The sequence below is a fragment of the Dysidea avara genome, chromosome 2 (genome assembly GCF_963678975.1).
Source record: "Dysidea avara chromosome 2, odDysAvar1.4, whole genome shotgun sequence".
NCBI classification, from domain to species: Eukaryota; Metazoa; Porifera; class Demospongiae; order Dictyoceratida; family Dysideidae; genus Dysidea; species Dysidea avara.
Genome location: NC_089273.1, coordinates 13,741,548 through 13,762,719, shown reverse-complemented (window position 1 = coordinate 13,762,719; position 21,172 = coordinate 13,741,548). Strand labels below are relative to the sequence as shown.

The 21,172-nt window shown below is 38.8% G+C and overlaps 2 protein-coding genes and 1 long non-coding RNA gene across 5 annotated transcripts in view; all 3 read left to right on the top strand.

Moving 5' to 3' along the window:
- The window catches only part of LOC136246656 (uncharacterized), a 275,289-nt gene that overhangs the window by 67,979 nt on the left and 186,138 nt on the right, over positions 1 to 21,172 (top strand). The gene's annotated exons all lie outside the window — the stretch shown is intronic.
- On the top strand, positions 1,107 to 1,603 carry LOC136245944 (uncharacterized). The gene is made up of 4 exons (XR_010696185.1): positions 1,107 to 1,168; positions 1,220 to 1,314; positions 1,364 to 1,460; positions 1,512 to 1,603. It is a non-coding gene; the product is annotated as an uncharacterized lncRNA (long non-coding RNA).
- LOC136246299 (uncharacterized) lies at positions 7,947 to 14,436 on the top strand. The gene is made up of 4 exons (XM_066037701.1): positions 7,947 to 8,094; positions 8,404 to 8,600; positions 13,217 to 13,286; positions 13,340 to 14,436. The coding sequence occupies exons 1-4, from the start codon at positions 7,947 to 7,949 to the stop codon at positions 14,434 to 14,436; spliced, it is 1,512 nt and encodes a 503-aa protein (XP_065893773.1).

Sequence of the window (21,172 nt, the reverse complement as noted above, 5' to 3'; positions counted from 1 at the left end):
ACAGTATGTCCTGCAGTTCAAATATGTATATGAGGGGAAGGAGCTTCAGGTTAATTATTATATTAAATTTGATATCATGCTATAGCTAGCTTTACTGTTTTATTCACATACAATAGACTGTGTACTACACCTTCATGCAAATTCCAGTAAAACTATAAAAGTCATTTTTCTCTCCACGCCATGTCAACCCATTGAAGCTGTCGATAGCGAATTAAGCGCCTCTAAAATCATTTATCGTCTAGCCAATTCATTCAGTTACAGCTAGATAACAGTGATTTTGTAGTGCAACAAAGCTATTTGGACAAGATCTAGGCGTGCATAGTAAGATGGAACCTATTTCAAAACATCGTCCCATACGCGTATGGGCATCCCATACGCGTACAGGCACCCCGTACGAGTATACGCGTATGGGCAAAATACGCATGAGGGACACAACACATACGGTATTCAGATATGGGTGCTTAATTTTTGATTTGGCATGAAGAGGCGCTTAATACTATGATCCTCTTCTGTGATTGGGTACAAGTTCCTGCTTCTCTGCAACAAACTATCAATCCTTATGATTGGTTATTTTATTGTTTCCATGGTTTTGTTTATCGTTCTTCTCATTCTACTTAGCATTAGTGAGTTGCTGTTTTAGTGTCGGAGTAGAAGCTGTATGTTTAGTATTTTTTAGCATGTCTGCAACTGCAAGTACGATAGAGTACGAGCTTGTGGAGGAGGAGGAGATGGACGAAGCTAACTCTGAAGCTTCGTATGCTTCTCTCCATTCTTCTCCTCCACAGGGCGATGACTCTCAGCCTGAGAGCTCTCCCCCTCCAGAAAGGGGTGAAGGTGGAGGAAGAGGACGAAGGAGGAGGCGGCGTGGGAGGCGCCCTGCCCCTTATCCACCTAGGGGGAGAACAGGTGGTGGAAGGTATGTGTGCTCTAACTTTATTTGGTTTAAATTTAGCTTGTGTGCATGCATGTGTTTGTAATTTAGTTAGCTAGGTAGTTTAATGTTATTGTAAAATTCGTTCATGTCCTGTTCTGTTTGCAGATGGAGAAGAGGCCCAGGTGGGAGGGGAGCAGCAGGGGCACCAGGTGGAGGAGGTGGGGGGCCACCTAGAAGAGGGGGAGGTGGTCCTCCTAGAAGGGGTAGGGGGAATAGACGCCCCCGAAGAGGAAGGTATGGTTTGTGCAGAATTACCACAATAATTCTAATGTTTTCTGTTCACAGATGGCCGAGAGGAACAGGGTATGTTTTGGCTTGGATTTTGTGTCCTTACTGATGCCTCCCATTCATAGAAGACGTGGCAGAGGAGGGGGAAGGAGGTGTTTTGCTTTATATTTAGTGACTTTATGATATGTTTTTTATTCATAGATGGCCAAGGGGACTATCACAGTATGCATTGTATTTACTTTTGCTACTGGTTTCTACCATGCATTTGCAGATGGCATCATGGTAGAGGAGGGGGAAGGTATGATTTGTTCCATATTTCTTGGTGTTAATATTGTTCTACTTTTCACAGAAGAGGTGGATGGACAAGGTGTGTATGGGTACACTGTGTGCGTACTGGTATTTCAAGGGTTAATTTTTGTTTGTTGTAGTTGGCGAGGAATGGGAGACTAGATGTAAAGTATGTTAAATCAGCTTTTGATGTATATTTATTAATGCCACTATATCTTTGTAGCTTTCGGAGGGGTGGGATGCCGGGAGGGATGCAAGTGTAAGGATGGCACTGTTACTTCACACTACTTATTGCCTTTCTGTTGCAGATTGAACTCACGTACACTTATTTATGTAACCATGTAACTATGCAGGCACTGTATGTAATACTTGACTGTTTATCCTTACATGTAGCATACTATCAATTCATTTCATTACTATCTTAAAGTTTATAATCATACACACCATTGGTTACATATTTCGTTCATTGACGGAAAACTATGGTGATAGCTCTGGATACACAGAAAGATATATGGTACTATTTAGTTTATATTAGGGAACTTCAACCAGCTGCAGCAATGCGACAAAGTTCCTCCACATGTCGCGTGAACGATTTATGGTACTGTTTCACATATCAGGTCATATTTAATTGACGCACACCATCTGCACATATAAAGTCAAATATATGTGGCTTGCAATGCCTTCCTTAATAAATCATATTCCCAGACACGATGATATATCAGGGAACTTCTAAAAGTGCCGTAACCAGCTGCAGTGATGTGACAAAGTTCCTCCACATGCGTATCGAGTGGATTTGCCAGTAGTACACAGTAAGATTATTTTGAGAAGAAAATGAATAATCCTTTATAATAGTTCTGCAGGATTTCTCTTGGAAATTCCCTGAAAATTCCCCTCACTCCTAGTCTCGCGGCGCCCGACCCTAAAAAGAGGGTCTGGTGAAACTGCACAAAAAGTTTGAGCTCTGGAATGCTTATTGGATGACGTTTTACCTGTTACGTAAGTGCACTGTTTACGTCACAACATCCATTCAACTAGATCCGCTTACAGCATCACCAAACTAATAGCGCTACTTTATTTATTCAACATTAAAATGAACCCAACAGAATTGTATGGCTGTTTTCTCAATGAGTTTAAGCGGCAGAGTCACCGGATGTAATTAACCGTAAGCCGCGAATCTTTTGAAATGCACGCATTACATAATCAATTTGAAATGGAGCGATCTGATTGGAGCTTTCAACATTCCGGCAGCGCTAAACTATGGTGGCCGAGAAGGGTCACCCACCCGCAAGCGGCCGCCCAAATCTTTTAGGCGGCCGCCTAATTTTTTTTCGGCGGCCGCCCATCTCGTGCTTAGGCAGCCGCTCATTTAGGCCCGCTCAAGGCGGTGGAGTTACTACTGCTGCTAGCTGCCACTACTACTGGGCTGCTACTATCTGCTAGTTGCTGCTGCCTCTAGCTGCTGTTGTTGCTAGCTGTTATTTATGACTAGTTGCTACTGCCTGTTGCTAGTTGCTGCTGCCTTTAGCTGCTAATTGCTGCTTGCTGCTACTACCAGCTACTATAACTGCTGTTTGTTGCTGCTGTTAGCTGCTAACTGCTGCTTGCTGCTGTTGCTATAGTTGCTACTGTTAGCTGTTGCTGCTGTTAGTTGCTGTAGGTATGCTAACTGCTACTGCTAACTGCTTCTTGCTGTTGCAAGCTGCTAGCTGCTGCTGCCTCTAGCTGTTAGCTGCTGCAGGTATGCTAACTGTTGCTGCTACTGCTAGCTGCTGTTACTGGTAGTTGCTGCTAGTTGCTACTGGCTGTTGTTGCTAGCTGCTGACTGGCTGCTAGCTGCTGATTACTGCTAGCTGCTACTGTTACTGGCTGCTGCTGCTAGCTGCTACTGGCTGCTACTATCTACTAGTTGCTGCTGCCTCTAGCTGCTAGCTGCTGCTAGCTGTTGTTTATGGATAGCTGCTACTGCCAGCTACTAACTGCTGCTAGCTGTTGCTGTTGTTAGCTGCTAAGTGCTGCTTGCTGCTGTTGCTACTGACTGCTGCTGTCAGTTGCTGCAGGTATGCTAGCTGCTAACTGCTGCTTGCTGCTGCTTGCTGCTGCCTCTAGCTGCTGCTGCTGCTACTAGATTCTGCTGTTAGCTGCTACTGGCTGCTGCTGCTGGCTGCTGGCATTCTCAATTTCTCATCTCCATCTTATGACACTTGCTTTTGTTACTACTATACTGTTGGTGGCTGCTAGCATACTGCTGTGTTGCCTGTGTAGCTGCTGGTTGTTTTAATGATGGTGACAGTTTCCTCTTACATGCTACTATAAGCTGCACCATAGTTATAATATTAGCTAGATGATGACAGCTTCTAGTATCTGACTTTTGCTGGCTAATTACTGAATGACTGCTTGCTATGTAGTATTAGTATTTTATTTAATTCTTTATTAGTACTTTATAACCACATACATGCATGAGTTTGTACAGAGTACAACAACGCACATAGTGGGATACTATAGGTCTTTTAGTAGAGCGGCTTAGCTAGCAAATTGTGCACTCTGTGCAGAAAGTATGAAACTTTGCACATAGTACCTACCTACCATGAAGTGTATTTTGAGATGTGGAGCCATTGCAGATTTGACCTTTGGTATCCTCTACACTTCATTTTATGCTCAAAAATAGTGACCTTGGTCTATAAATCACCCATACGACACTCATTTTGTTCAAACTAGGTGCCACATTGAAGATCTCTATCCAAGAAACAAGTTGATACTTGTTGCAAGCTCATAGCCTATTCCATTTCAAAGTTATAATAATTTTTACCAGCAGCAAATTCATATATATATCCAACCACCCACACAATTACGCTCTTCATCTACATTCTTGGTTGCCACTCAATTTTTGTATATTTTTTAGCTCACCATGAGCACTGCTGGTTGCATATGCAACCAAAAAGTGGAGAGAGATATCCAGGAGTGGGGCATGTACCCTCCTCTCTTGTGGTAGTTCAATAAAAGAGTTCATAATTATACGTAAGTTGCTCTATCAACAGTTTTAACTACAATGGGGGTTCTGTAATAGTTCTTAGGGGGGGAATCTTTTTTACCTCCGTTTACAAATGAACTCCTTTATCTACAAATCAAAATCTCAGTGAATACGTCAACAGCAACTGTAATATTTGAATGAAATACATGACATGTGTATTTTGCCTGTTACAATAGCCCAGAACTGTACCTGAGAATACAAGCATGAGATTACTTCTCATCATTCTTAGGTACTGTAGGTCATTCTCAGGTACTTTAGAGGTTGCACCTGAGAATGCACCTGTGGGAGTCTATACAACATCCTGGATGCATGGCATGCCCTTTTAGATACCATGTGTATAAACTAGCTATGAACACAAAGATCTTTATACCATCATCCCCCATTACTCTCACTGTGACTTCCCTTTAGTCAATTCCTAGACAAAGGTCTGACTGATAGTACTGTTTCTAAAACCTGTATGCTATTGCTGTAAAGCTTTGAAAAATGCCTTTTTTTTGAAGTTGTTAGCCTTTTAGCTACACTTGCAAACATGGAACACATTTTGCTATATAGAACCAAATTGTGAAACACAACTGAATTGTCTAGTTGGTTATGCCCTCAGACTCCACCACATCTTGGATGTGTGTCTCTCTAAAGGCAAATAAATATTTAAAGGGATACAAGATGTGGGTATAGTTCAGGACCATAATCTCCCCATAGCCAGTTCACAAAATGAGCTATCAATACGGTATGTTAGATATGTATAAGACTTTTCAGCAGACGTAACTGATAGTAACATGTATAACCTTAGAGTTTGATGCATTAAAATAATATTGCTATATTTATATACAGAAGCAAAATTATAGCCATAAACAACCTCAAATTTGAGTTTAATCTGATGACAAAACTACATAAATTATGACGTTTGTTGATTTATCTCACAGGACGGTTGACTTTATATGAATTTGCTGCTGGTAAAAACTATCACAACTTTGAAATGGAATATGCTATGAACTTGCAACAATTATCAACTTGTTTCTTGGACAAAGATCTTCAATTTGGCACCTAGTTTGAACAAATTGAGTGTCGTATGGGTGATATATAGACAAAGGTCACTATTTTTGAACATAAAATGAACTGTAGAGGATACCAAAGGTCAAATCTGCAATGGCTCCACATCTCAAAATACACTTCATGGTAGGTAGATACTATGTGCAAAGTTTTATACTTTCTGCACAAAGTGCACAAATATTTGGCTAAGCCGCTCTACTATTTAGGCTTGTGCCTATAGCCTATATAAAAGGGAATAATTATAAGATTACACAATAGATACAATGTATACTATTACATATATCAGTGTGTAGTTTACAGAGAAATGTTTATCAATACAGACTGTAGGGACAGATGTAATGCAGTCAAAAAGGTCAAAGTTATGTGTAAAGTGATTCTAGGAGCATGACTTTAATCTGTTCCTCACAGTGTTAACACATAGATAGGTTTACGTAATAGAAGTGCATAAAATAAGCAGCAGATCCTGACAAAGTGGAAGTGTCATTGCTTGTCAGTGGTGGAGGGGTTGCAATGTACTTCAAAGCTACCTAATCTGGAGGGAGGTGAAATTTTTAAAGGAAAGGAGGCAAAGCCTTTAAATTTTTATCAAATACATAAATGGTTAGCACAGTGGTGGTAAGTATTCAAGAAATCAAGTTATTTGATTTGAAAAATTATCTAATAGATTCTTGAATTCATTATAGACCATGCTGTAACTAGGTAGTAAAGTAAACTGCAATCTACTAGTGTGGTTGTAACAGCTAGCTTCTGTTATACCAACTTTTAACTGCAAGTTGCTAGCTAGCTATATACCTACTAATTTCACAAGTAGCTGCAACTGTTTGTTGTTATAGCTAGTGCTGTGTGGTTACTTGCTGCTAGCTGCTGACTGCTCCCGCTAATTGCTGTAGTGTTCACTGATGCATTGATTATGACTCTTGTCAGTTGCTAACTACATGCTGCTACTTATCAATAACTGCTAGATTTTACTACTAGATACTGGTAACTGCTGATAACATGTACTGCTTTAGTTTCTGCTATCTCCTGTTTATAGCTACAGCTTCTAGCTGCTGTTAACAGTTTTTGATTTTTCGATTATTAATCAGACTCCTGTATTCAATATAGCCAACATTCTTTTATTATACACATGAAATACAACAATGCTAGAAAGAATGTACACATAATCAGCAATATTGTGACTTTAGAGTGAATGCTCTAGCTATTACAGTGTGTAAATACAGTCTTTGTTGATTTTATTGATGCATAGAACAGTTTCAGAATGCTTGTTCACCAAATGAACTAAAAAACTTACTTTAATAATTAAGTACAACCAATGTCTTATACCTGTGCTATGAAAGGTATGAATATAACTTGAAAGTTTACATAATCTTATCTGAATAAGCAACCAACTGACCACTAAAAGATGGCACTATATTATGTTCTTGTATGTGAATGTAATAACAATTATTTAGATAAAACAGTTGATCAGGTTTTGATTACATTGAACAGTAATCATTTAAAGAAGAGATTAGCAGCCAACAGCTATCAGCTAGCAGCTAGCAGCAGCAGCCAGTAGCAGCTAGTAGCGGCGGCAGCAGCAGCGGCGGTGGCGGCGGCAGCGGCAGCGGCGGCGGCGGTAGCGGCGGCGGCAGCAGCAGCAGCAAACAGTAGCAGAAAATTAGCAGCTAGCAGCTAGAGACAGCAGCAACTAGCAGATAGTAGCAGCCAGTAGCAGCTAGCTAGCTAGCTAGCAGCAGCAGCAACAAGCAGCAGTTAGTAGTTGGAAGTAGCAGTAATTAGCAGCTAGCAGCTAAAGGTGGCAGCAACTAGCAACAGGCAGTAGCAGCTAGTCATAAATAACAGCTAGCAACAACAGCAGCTAGCAGCTAGAGGCAGCAGCAACTAGCAGATAGTAGCAGCCAATAGTAACTAGCAGCAGCCAGTAGCAGTAGCAGCTAGCAGTCAGCAGCAACAGTAGTCCCACCGCCTTGAGCGGGCCTACATGAGCGGCCGCCTTAAACGAGAGATGGGCGGCCGCCAAAAAAAATTTTTGGCGGCCGTATGGCACGCCATCTGTAACAAAAATAGGCTGTTAAATCGGGCCCTTTTTAAGCAAATCCGGCTCGATTTAAGACAATCCGGCTAGACTTAAGAGCTGCAAGCTTATCTCGGGCCCTATTTAAGCCTTATCTCGGGCCCTATTTATGCTATCTCGGGCCCTATTTAAGCTATCTCGGGCCCTATTTAGCTAAGCGTCTTATCTCGGGCCCTATTTAAGTTATCTTGGGCCCTATTTATGTCTTATCTCGGATTCCATTTAAGAACTCTATTGTTGGCTCGCCCACACCTCTTGCAGATAGCTCTATTTAGTGCATCGCTTTGTGTGGAGTGCCGGCTTGCTTTACTTGACTTCAGGGTGTACACGCGGTTCTGTGGAATATGAGTGTAGAAGAGTCCGGAAGTGCGACCGCGTCTACCTCAAGCGACTTATTTGATATTCTTTTTGAATACGAAGGTTCCATTCAGCCCCTATCTGTCAGTCGTGAAAACGTGATACCATCTGTAGAAAAGCAGCTAGCCAAATTAGGTATGTAGCAAACTGTTGCACTGGTATAGTAAGTTAAGTAAACTGGCAGATTTTAAAACTATATAAATTATACACGTACATGTAATTGTGTATCAGGGCACTGCTGAAAACTGTATTTTTATAGCTACTGAGCACACTGAGTCATTTAAAAGGTGTCTCTTAGCTACAGTCAGTCCTAATTAGTGCCTACGTATGTTAGTGTATTGTGTGCAGAAATCGATATGATTGTCAGCTGTGCACAATGCATATAGATCACACTAGCTACTGGAGGTTATAATGTGTAATTCCGTTTGTGCTGTACATGTATAGGTCATGATATCATAGTTCGTGAAGTAGCCATAAGAGATGAAAGCAAGAAGCGAACAGCTGCACTACAACGATGGTCTACCAAGTGGCACCGTTTCGTGGATACAACTGGGATTGAAATAGCTGATGGAGATAATGTAACTATCAGAGAGCATGTTTGTAAAGCTGTGGCTACTGGTGAGCAGCAATCAAAAGATGAGGTAAGGCTTTTGTGTTTTTGGTATCTCATATTGAAATTAGCCATTGGGATTGTGAACCTAATAAAATTTACTGATTGTAGTGAAATTTCGCATATCTACCGACATGGTAAGTTCAAAAACGTATGAGAAACCCACTAAAAGTTGGCTTAGGAAACACAGTGTCTGTTTATATAGGCCTACAGAAACTAGAACAAAGCTATTCTAAATTAAGTTACTCACACGGCACTTTCTCGAAGCAGGTCTCCTTAACTTTTGTCTTTAAACTGAATGGCCCGCTCAAGGGCAACAACTCTTCATACAATTCCCTCGAATTACAGAAGTACTATTCATGTACACAATGTTCCAGACCGTTTTTTTGTGTTTAGACTAATTAATTTAAGGTGAATTCCCATAGTCTTGGTAACGGGTGAATCCCACAATACATTACGCATTGGGCAAAATGACGAACCGGGTTCAGAAACTGTGCTGGGCCCACGTATCCGCTGCAGCTACAATCTTGAAAATAAGGTGGAGTATTCCTTAGAGGCATGTGAGTAATTAGCGGGCCGTTTTTTGTTGGTATCACTACGTAATGTTGTGGGCGCTTTAAAAATGCACAAAAATCACTGTGTTTTACACCATTTTAAGCATTTTACATACTTTTGGGGGTGTGTCCCTTTCAATATTAATGTATTGATTCTTAACCAAATAAATTCAATATGTAACAGTTGGCTGTAGTAGAAAGTAACATGGGACGGTGTGAATGGGATGCATCATACATTTACTGAATATATCTACTACTGTTACCAAGAGTTTATAATATGGCGAAGGGTATCTAATGCCATATGGTCCTGTGGAAGATGGTTGCTCAGAAGTTAAGTGCTTTCTTTCCATGTAATACATAGACTTTAAATTAAGAATATTTGTAGACTTATATCCATTTAAACCAGCAAATTGAGCACAGATGATCTCAAACACTAGGGCATGCATTTAGCTTAGCCAGCAAGAGCAGCACTGTTGTATTAAAGAGCTGATATCCTCAAGAGAAGCACATCTATCAACAAAAGGTGGAGTACTGTTTGGAATTTTCAATTGCATTGCCATGTTAACAGGAAACACCTGCCTTTGAGTGGTGTTGTAGTTGAATAGAAAATATAATAGCCAGTTGCTATGTTTAGTGGAAAGGAAGCTGTTTAACTTATGGAAAATCATCTTATGTGCATGCATGGGCAATGAAAAGATGGAAAGAACAAGGCATATGGTTAATTGGGGTTCAAAATTATACTTTTGTAGTAAGATTAACTAAAGCTGATATAAATCGAAATACTCTAATAGAACAGTCAACTACTCTAATATTCAAGAAGTTACCAGTGTGTAAGCTACCTATTCTTTTTTGGTATTTCACCATTGTACCAAATATCCTGCCATATACTAAGCACTTAAGGTGGCACCGAATCAGTTAAGTTTAGCTGCACAATACAGCGTTATAGCTGAACTAATTGTTGGAATAACTTTACTTAGGAATATCCTAGCATGGTGTTTCTTACCTCACTGAGCAATTCTATGCTTTCCTTTTGACGTAAACTGACATGAAAGCTGCTGAAAATGCTCCCCTGGATGTTGTGGTTGTTCATACAAATCACCCAACGTAATGTTCTCTAAACATTGAAGCATACTTTTATTTAGATATGGTTTATTTCAAATTTTTTGATAGTCTATGGTACTTAAATTTGAAGATATTGAGCAAAAAGGAGGCCCACGAAGACAGGTATGGACACCACACTCAAGATCCTACATTTAAAAAAGCCAGAGTTCACACGACATTGTGTGTGCTGTTCATAGAAAGCCATAGTAGATGGTACTGAGTCTTATTATGGCATACTCATAGTTTAGTTTTCTTTCTAATGTCAAATTTATTCATCACTACTAGTACCAGTGTGAAGAAGTCTAACAGTGCTTAGGCAATTTGGTAAGTATATAATAGCAGAGGTGTGCTAATCCTGCATTCCCTTAACAATTGTGAATTCATTATGTTGAGTAAGTAAGATACTATGAATCATAAATTAATGTAGAACTAGAAGTGCTATGATATTGTGTCTCTCTAATTTTTTGTGCGAAGTGAAACCTGGGAGTAACTAGTTCTGGTAACATGGACCTTAGGTAAAATAACCTCAGTTGAGGGTATATTTTTCTTTCCAAAACTTGTGATCATACTTGATTCTATGAATTAATAGGTGAGAGCTGTCAGCTAGGGTCCAAACAACGAAGTCACACCATTTACGATTCATGATGTGCATCTGTCCTTGCACTTGGTAAAAGTAATTGTGTTTGTGGCTTCAGTTTATATCCACCATTGATGGCCTTGAGAAAAAAAACTGGGTTTGCTGGAACACACATCTTTGACAGACACAAGAGTAGGACACTTGATCTCAAGAACACCATGTGGATTGGCAGCACTTGGATCATACACCAACCCATCTGGTGTGTGGAACTTTATTCACCAGCCCATCATCAAATGTCTCCATTGCCTAAAGCAAGCCATTCGGTAGCATTAAAAGTGATCCTACAGAGAAATAATATGGTAAATGTGTAGTATTTTGGTTGTTCAGTTGTGGCCTAAGGCATACAGCTAGCTATAAACATGTGACTGTTCTATTAGGGTGACTGTTGTATTAGAGTATCTCGATGCAGCCTGCAAGATATGCGCTTGCCCCAAAAGGGGCATGGTTTCGATCGATTATAGAGTATGTCAAGTCAGCCTTCCAAGTTGAAGGTGTGTGGTCACTGAAATACAGCTAGTGCAAAAGGGGTGTGTCATCGTTGTTTCAATCGATAGATCGATAATGCGTAGAATGAAGAATGGGTGTGATCTTGTGACCTATTGTGAAGCTATCTAGTACCAGTACCTCCGTACAGTACCCTCCATCATAGATATATCAGTAAGGAATATAATCTATTCCTCCGTATAGCAACGTAGTCTAAGCGCCTTAAAAAATCTTATGGCATCTATTATGCTGCTTAAAGAAAGTGTCGATACGGAAAATTAATGCCTCGATATGGTTTCGTTGGATGAAGAAGACAAGCAGCCTGATTGAAGATAAAAAGAAAAGACAAGACACAGAGGGCACAAAATCGTCCTTGGAGAAGGAATCATAGGGACAGCATAACTGAAATGTTAGTGGAATTAAAATGGCTAACACTGGAAGATTGTAGGAAACAGGCACGTCTGATGCTGTTGTTTAAGTTTGTAAACAAATTAATTTATGTTCCAAATCAGTATCTGCCAGTGTTATCTCCTGCAACAAGTACCAGGGCAAACCATCCCTTGAAGCTATTACAGTTGTATGCCAGAACAAATCGATATAGTAACTCTTTCTTACCAAGATCAATACCAGACTGGAACAATTTAGATATGGAAGATCTTGACAATATAGACTTACTTACTTTCAAGAACCGTTTGCAAAATGCATAGACACTAAAATTTTGTTTTTGTACATTAGCGATTTACCCAATGGGTTTTGCGAATCAATAATAATAATAATAATAATAATCGTCGGAACCCAAAAAGGCACATCCCACTGGTGAGTTTGTTATTGTGGCATAGAATGGTGGCCTTGCGCTGCTTCGGTTGGCCTGTAGCCTTGTGACTGTGGTCAGTGAGGCAGTGAGGCTAAAATTCGAGTTTTGGCAATTTTTTTTTTTAAATTTATATCCAGCCACCTGTAAGTGAACCAATCTGACTTTGGCCCCATTACCATATGCCCAATTACATAATTACTGTAGTTTTTGGCTGCGACTAACTCCTTTTTAGCTCCTGGACACACTGACAATATAAATGATGCAGCTTAAAGTTGAACTTCAAGGGATTTGGGAGTGCAAACCTATCACTTGTATAACATACTTAAATATATTCTTTAACAGTTGTCTTAATGAAGGTTCAGTTCAGTGTGTAATGTGGTACATGCACAAAGAAGTTTGGCTTAAATTTTATTTCTGACGTAATTCTGTCTCATTGTAAATGCTTGTAAGATACTTCATTATATAGTGCATGTACTTTTACAGTGCATACATGTAATCAGCTAGCTAAATTTTTTATGGTTGATTTCCCATTTGGGAACAGAAGTCTTCTTGGTATTCCCAATATCAGACAAACTGCTATTGTGTGTATGTTCATAACTGACTTTAAAGTCCATTACTACATCAAGTTTGTCTATGGTGAGCTAAAAGAGTTGATTTCAAGGGAAATCCTACTTATTTGCTTATACAAGGGAAGGGGTTGTACTTATTTGGATGTAAAAATGATATTGGACTTGCACTCCAGTAGTCCATTCCCGCACACTCTTGTTGCTAAAGTCTTTGTACACAAATATACTAAGAACTATATAGATATCCAGTTTTCTAAATGACATGGGAAACTGCATCCATCACTATTCAGTGGGTTGGAGTGACATAATTTTTGGACATTCTTTGGTTGAATGTATTGAGTCTTGCCAGTTAAGTGGTGTTCAAGAATCTGCAGCCCACTGCTAAATGCTGAATACATTTTTATGGGTATCCACAGCATCCAGCTTTTAGTTAGTACTGTTTACATTTTAAGAACTGGTATATTAATGCATTATTTTTCATTATTGTTGCAGGATTATGGATCAATACTTGACATATCTACACAAGACGGCGGTGTTGATCTGAACTCCATTCTATTGCAAGGTTACTTTTTGCAATGATGCAGCACTTTAGTTATCTATATATTTCTCCATTAGCTGAGAAAGATCGGAAAGAATTTATTCAATCACTGAACACCAAGTTATTTTTTAAACCACATGATGTCAACAGAAGTACCATCTTAAAAGATGTTTTTGCTTTGTTTGGGATTGAAGAAGTGTTGCACCACTACCCACTCAAGATACACTTTGTTGGTGAAAAAGCCGTAGACACTGGTGGTGTATGTCATGATATGTTTGCTGAGTTTTGGCAAGCAGCCTATGCTGAATATTTTGAAGGCTCGAATTTGTTAGTGCCCTCGGGGAATGCTCAAACAGACATGACAGCTTTGCATCTCATTGGAACTATTTTGTCTCATGGCTATATATTTTGTGGTGTATTACCAACACGGCTTGCCTTCCCAACTTTGTATGCTAGCCTTGTGGGTGTCAGTGTTAAACTACCTAGAAGTATCCTTTTTGGTTCATTTATTGATTATCTAACAACTGTGGAGCAAAACACTGTAAAAAGGTGCTTAGGTATAAAATCTAGTGCATTTTCAATTGACTTGCAAACCCAGCTGATTGCTATACTTGACCGATTTGGGTCAAGGAAGGTTCCTAAACCAAACACTTTGAGACAGTTACTGATTAGCGCTGCTGAGTATGAATTTCTACACAAGCCTCTGGCTGCAATTTCTTGTGTTAATGCTGGTATACCAAAACAGGAAGTACAGTTTTGGTCCAAGTATTCTGCTGATGACCTCTACACCATTTTTCAATGCCTCACTGCTTCACCTAGCAAAGTCCTGAACCTTATTGAAGAGCCTGTTCTGTTGAATCCACGAGAAAAGAAAGTTTTTGAATATTTACAACAGTTTATTGGAAACACATCCACTGAAGATGTTGGTAATTTCCTTCGATTTGTTACTGGAAGTAGTGTGTGTCCTACAAGGAAGATCCAGATTACATTTAACAGCCTTTCTGGTTACGCTCGTCGCCCTATTGCACATACATGTGGATTTACCCTTGAGATTTCGACTGATTACAGTAACTATCTACAATTTTCTGAGGAAATGAGGGCTGTTTTGACCAATAAAAATAGCTGGATAATGGATGCAATAACCGTTGCAAACAAGGCTGACACTCTTAACTAGCTATAGTTCTTTTACACTATGTGCTATTGTGTGTATTGATTTACAGACTTTATTTAAACGTCTGAATTTAGCTATATTGTTATTAGTGCTTTACAGTGACCAGCACTGAAGGTCTGACAGCAACATGTGTTGCAGCCTTAGGATTACCTAACCTAATTTCAAGGACTTAGACTTAGAGACTTATAGCTGAAAAGGTGTAACAGAAAAGGGGCCAAAGTAAGGAATAAAAATCCCTCCAACCCCAGTATTCGAACTGCAGGTCACCCAATGTCTATTATGTTTATATAGCATGCTATATGACCTTAGTCGTTTTTGATAACACATGACAAAATCTACCGTTAAAACAAGCGACTGCTCTATTTGATTAAATGCTTTCTTGGTTCTAACTAACGTGATGCATTACATAATAACGTGTATTGCAGAAAGAATAACTGCAGCTATGATTATGATTAATTACAGGTAAAGGCACAGCCAGTATACCCGATCAAAAATACTTATACGAATAATACGATGAAAAAGCACAACTACAGGGAAAGGGGCAAGTCGTCATCATCACCTTGCAGAGCTCTCAAAATCAGTCTAGCATTATTTGTCCATATCAACATACAGAAAGTTGTTGAAGTAAGTTTTTTCTCTTCACTTTAGGTGAGATACTACCACAGGTAGTGGTATGGAATGAACATGAGACAGCAGTTAGCAGTTAAGCACTGCCACGTAGGAAAACAAAATTGCTACATGGATCCAACCAGTCAGACACAATATATGACATTTTAAAGTTTGCAGTTTTCCCCATACATTGCAGTGGCGGATCCAGGATGGGGCATTTGGGGCAAATGCCCCCCTTCAAGAAATTGCATACAAGATCGAGATACTCTAATAGAGCAGTCAATTACTCTAATAAAGCAGTCACAATGTTCATGAGGCAGTGTAGCTTACCTATGAAGCTATAAAAAGGATTTTATTTTACATAACAGACATGATATAGTTGGTAAGGATAACTAGCTATTATTGTCGTGACCTTTTTTTTTTTTTTTTTTTTTGGTCTTCAACTGGTTTTCAGTAAGTTTTTTTGGTCTTCAACTGTTTTTCAGAAAGGTGCCCCCCCTCTTTCCAAACTCTGGATCCACCCCTGCATTGTCTATGTGGGGGCAACAGTTGCCCCTTCTGGACAATCACATAGACAATGTAAGGGGAAACCACCTATTTCAAAACCTCATATCTCAATCCCACAAATTATCCATGTGTTGCCCAGAAGGGGGCAGCTGTTGCCCCTTCCCATAGATAAATGTATGAAAGAACTACAGATGTATTATATCTCATGACCTACTGTACATAAATTATAGCTATAACTATATGCTATCCTTTAAAATTTGGAGATGTTACTATAGACATTCAGGTTGCTAGGAGCAACTTTTGTTATTATGACATTCATCCATTAGTGTCTGGTTGGTTGGACTTCTTATATGCTATCCTTTTGAAATTTGGAAATATTACTTTAGACATTCATTTCATGTCTACAAAATAATGTAAATTCAGGTTGCTAGGGGCAACAGTTTAAAATTCCTTATTATTAACTTTACATGGCTAGAAGTCCAACCAATCTTGCTCTTATATTGTTTTATAGTGTACTCATGTTACAAGGTGAGAGGAAGAAGGAACTCATATGAGGTTTTGAGTTATGAGTGTATACAGTTATAGAGTGTATACAGTTATGAGAGGAAGAAGGAACTCATATGTTGCCCATTTCAGTTATGAGTGTATACATTTTTTGACAACATATATTGTATACTGCATGTTTTCAACTTCATTTCACTGTTACTGTTAGGCTTGCGCCAATTATGCCAGCATAATTTTGAGCATAATAGGTTAGCAAAAGCATCAAGCATTATGCCAACATAATAGGATGGTTTTCAAGAATTTTAATTAAAATGCGCAATGCGTGTGCCAAAAATATTGCAGGCATCCTGCTCCTTGGCTTACAGGTGATCAACTTAGGGGGTTTGGCTAATAATGCTTTATCAATATCTATAAATAGGCCTGTGTCAGCATAACAAAAGATAATACAGTAGGTTTAAGTGCTATGCCAGTATAATGCTGGTGAATATTTCGAAGTATGAAGTTTAATTCCTTGAATATAGATCTATACTCCCTAATAAAGCAGTCAGTGGAAAATGCGGGCTACAGTATAGAGCACCCAGATGCTCGGTGCTCTCTAATAAAACAGTCACTTTATAGTAAAACACTCTAACAGAGCATTCACTGATTAAAATGTTCCAAGATTTTATTGTAAGAAAGATTGTTAATCTAGGAGCATAGTGAAAACATAATGGGATCACTGAAAGAGCATAATAGGTGAAAATTTTGGGAAATTCCTGAAACAGTTTGGGCAAACTTTTGAGCTCAGGTCTATATAAAATTTAATAGTAGAGCTAATGATTCTAAAGTCACACAATTTAACAGCAGCATCTACACAGGTTTATTTGCTTTTTAAAGCTTCCTTTGTGCAATATTATCATACTTATATCTATACAAAATTAATGGTGACTGGAGCTCAAAATAGGTTTAAGCAGCCTTTGTGGTGTATATAGCCTTATGCGGCCAGACGGCTTTTTTGCCATTGAGAAGGGTTCTGGATCCCATGCACACACATCTTGAAGCTACCTGTCTAATACAGAAGAGTTCTTAGCTACTAGCCACGGCTTGCATATAATTATGCTAATGCATTTAGTCAATATCTGAAGTGGCACAGTACAAAAATTGTGCACTTTTTCATAAAAAAGGATTAAACTTTCCACATAAGTAGTACTCCTCATAGTATAATTGTTTGACATAGTGCCATTGCACAATTGACTTTGGTGACCTTTATGGCCTTTTTTCCCAGAAATTTAATCATTCTTGTCTTCATCTCCCTGAGGCATTAAACAAATTGTTAAAACATGGTACCAAAATAAAAATATTGTTACATGAAACAAACTTAGTTTTGTTTATTTGAAGTTAATAGGTGATTTCATTCCAAAGTTACGATCATTTATATTACCCTTAAATTTTGAGATAATTTACCTCCTCATGGGTAATTAAACCCCCAAGGGCAGGTAAACTCAGAGAATTTTGCAGCTAATAAAAGTAATCGTAACTTCAAAATGGAATTACCTGTTAATTTCAAATGAAAACCTAGTTGATTCGTTCAACAAGACCTTTTCTTTGGTATCATGTTTAACCATATCAATTAATGCCTCAGGGAGATAAAGACAACTGAAATAATCAAATTTTTCTAGGCAAAAATGGCCATAAAAGTCACCAAAGGTCAAACCTTCAATGGCACTATATCAAAAAATACATGTCATGAAGAATCAAGACACACGGTAGTGTGTCGTGCGACCAAGAAAGCCGGCGACCTACCTTGAGTACGTATATTAACAAACAGCTTTTTCATACATAGCTCCATGGCCCCTTCTCTAAAGCACACCACTTTTGCATTAATAGCTGGCCCAGGGTACGCCACACAGCAAATTTGATTAAATTCGCAACAGCCATTTGCAAGATATGGGTGTTCAAAGTTTCGTTTTAATTTCTTCATTTTTTTCATTCTTATTCCGTACGGGGGCTACGGGGGGCTTCGATTTCTTTTTGCACACATTGCAAAAAAATTGCTATAAAATTCCTAGTCGCCACCTTCCACTATGTCAATAACTACATGTACAAGAGGACACTCTCAGAGATTCAGACAAGTGTCAGCTCACTTAAATTTTTATTCTCACTCATTTTTTCCTGCCCGTGCACTATTAAAATATGGAACAGCCTCCCAGCTAGCTACTGCAATTGAAGCAAGTAATATAGATGACTTTAAGAAAAGGATTGTAGACTATTAAATTTTTTGTATTAACCCAGCTATACACTAAAAATATATAATGTTGTATGCTTTGTGCTTATTTGTTTTCTTGTGTGTATCTGTGCTTTATACTCCCTAATGGAGGCCTGCACAGTATCAATAATTATACAACCAAGTACTAAAGATAATAAATAAATAAATGAATAAAAAATAAATAAAATATGCAAACGTGTAACTTGATTGCCTTGATCTTTGGCACAAATGAAGAGCGTGTAACGGTGGATTCATACACCAAGTTTGTTGTGAATCTGAGGAATATTCAAGGAGTTATGAGTGGAGTTCCTTGGAGTTCATGATCAATTGGAGTTCCTTGCTCACCGCCACAGTATCAATTAGTAAATATGTATACAAAGGCCACCAAAGAACACATCAAAATATCTGTACTACAGTAATGTACTGAAGTAATTCATGTTTAAGAGTGGTGATATGCAGCTACAGCTGCATATGGTATGGGCAAGACTACGTAGATTTTAACAGAATAATAATTTTCACTATGGACCAACAGATGGTGTTGAAACTTATATTCAATAGACAGGAAGAGCTGGAAGAAATGGAAAGCTATCTCATTGTTGGCTATTAATTACAAAAAACCTGATGAAATTTTGTGATAAGAACACGAAGCAAAAATACCACAACTTGCAGAAGGGACTCATTGTTTTCAGGGTTTTCCAGCTACAAGATCTATGAATGTAACTGTAATTGTTGTGATGTGTGTGCAGAAAAGTGTAAGCGTGAGAAATGTCTATATAGATCTGTTTAAAACAATTCATTAATAGGTAATAAGTACATGCACTGTACTTAAATTAATTATTTTATTCTTTTGGGTATACTTTTACAATTCTAGAGCACATTCTTGTAACCACTTGATCAGTTTGTCATAAATTATTTCAACGCTTTCAATGGGTTGTATCAGTATACATTTTGGAAAAGATAAATGACTTCGTCCTGGAATCCATTCAAATACTTGTCCCTTTTCTCAGTCTAATTTCTTAATAATGACATGCACTAGACATGCATCATGCATAAAGTGGGAACTTGATCTGTATATTTGATGCTTGTTATTAAGAACATTATTTACTGGACCGTCCCATACACTGACTAGCCTTAGAAATTGCTGTCTTTGATTTATTAGCATGTAAATGGTACATATATTCTTTAAGGATTCTATTAACATGTTCAATGTAGATATCACACAGAATGTTGTTTCCTGGCTTTTGCCAGTGTGCGTGTTATGCTTTCACTTGCTGTAACTACACATGCATGTCAGCTGGTAATTACTGGAAGCATTGCGAATTTTGTGATGTCATTAGTTTGAATGGCTTCATAAGCAGCCAAGCTTTTGTATTGCGTGGCACCAGACCCTTGTGGTCTGGGTTCGAAACTAATGGAGTCTGCCTCAAATTAATGAATGAATTCTCTTGAATACAATTAGCTATAACCAAGATTTACACATTGTCAAACATCGCTATCATGCTATGTGATAAGGTGATAGTTGCACACATGACAGGCTCTTCAATAAGGTTCAAGACTTGACTAGGTGATGCTATATGCACTCATATTAGCCTACACGAAGAATTCAAAGTATTAAACACACAAGGCGATGCCGGCACTAGAGGTGTGGGCGAGCCAACCGGAGTTCTTAAATGGAGCCCGAGATAAGACTTAAATAGGGCCCAAGATAAACCCTTAAATCAGGCCCAAGATAAGCCGCCTAAATATGGCCGAGATAAGACGCTTAGCTAAATAGGGCCCGAGATAGCTTAAATAGGGCCCGAGATAGCATAAATAGGGCCCGAGATAAGGCTTAAATAGGGCCCGAGATAAGCTTGCAGCTCTTAAGTCTAGCCGGATTGTCTTAAATCGAGCCGGATTTGCTTAAAAAGGGCCCGATTTAACAGCCTATTTTTGTTACAGATGGCGTGCCATACGGCCGCCTTAAGCGCGACATGAGCAGCCGCCTGAAAAACTTGGGCGGCCGCTAAGGCGGCAAGCGCGGTCGTATGGCACGCCATCTGTAACAAAAATAGGCTGTTAAATAGGGCCCTTTTAAAGCAAATCCGCCTCGATTTAAGACAATCCGGTTAGACTTAAGAGCTGCAAGCTTATCTGGGGCCCTATTTAAGCCTTATCTCGGGCCCTAATTAAGCGTCTTATCTCGGGCCTTATTTAGGCGTCTTATCTCGAACCTGATTTAAGGGTTTATCTTGGGTCCTATTTATGTCTTATCTTGGGCTCCATTTAAGAACTCTATTTGTTGGCTTGCCCACACCTCTAGTGCTGGCATCGCCTTGTGCGTTTAATGCTTCGTGTACGGTAGTCGAATATGAGCGTAGCATCACCTAGTCAAGTCTTGAACCTTATTGAAGAGTCTGTTCTGTTGAATCCACGATAAAAGAAAGTTTTTGAACATTTACAGCAGCTTATTGGAAACTCATCCATTGAAGATGTTGGTCGTTTCCTTCGATTTGTTACTGGATGCAGCGTGTGTCCTACAAGGAAGATCGGCCAGATTAGAATGTCTGGTTACGCTCATCGCCCTACTTGTGCATACATGTGCATTTACTCTTGAGATTTCAACTGAATACAGTGACTACATGCAGTTCTCCACTGAGATGAAAGTTGTAATAAGCGATGAAAACAGTTGGATCATTTTATTTATTTATTTATTAATGCTTTATAGTACACACATACAAGCATGAGCTTAGGTACACACACAGATATAAGAATTGACAATACACATGGTGTACTAATGGTCTGTAGGCTTGTTCCTACAGCCAAAAGTAGTAATTATAAAATAGTAATAAAAGAACACATGATAAATTGTCTAAAACAGTGTGTAGTTAATCG

Bases quoted from the DNA above. Each gene is read 5' to 3' on its own strand.
- LOC136246299 (XM_066037701.1), top strand. From the start codon at position 7,947: ATGAGTGTAGAAGAGTCCGGAAGTGCGACCGCGTCTACCTCAAGCGAC. The intron at 8,095-8,403 runs GTATGTAGCAAA...GTACATGTATAG, and splicing joins AAAGCAGCTAGCCAAATTAG to GTCATGATATCATAGTTCGT. The intron at 13,287-13,339 runs GTTACTTTTTGC...TTTCTCCATTAG, and splicing joins GAACTCCATTCTATTGCAAG to CTGAGAAAGATCGGAAAGAA.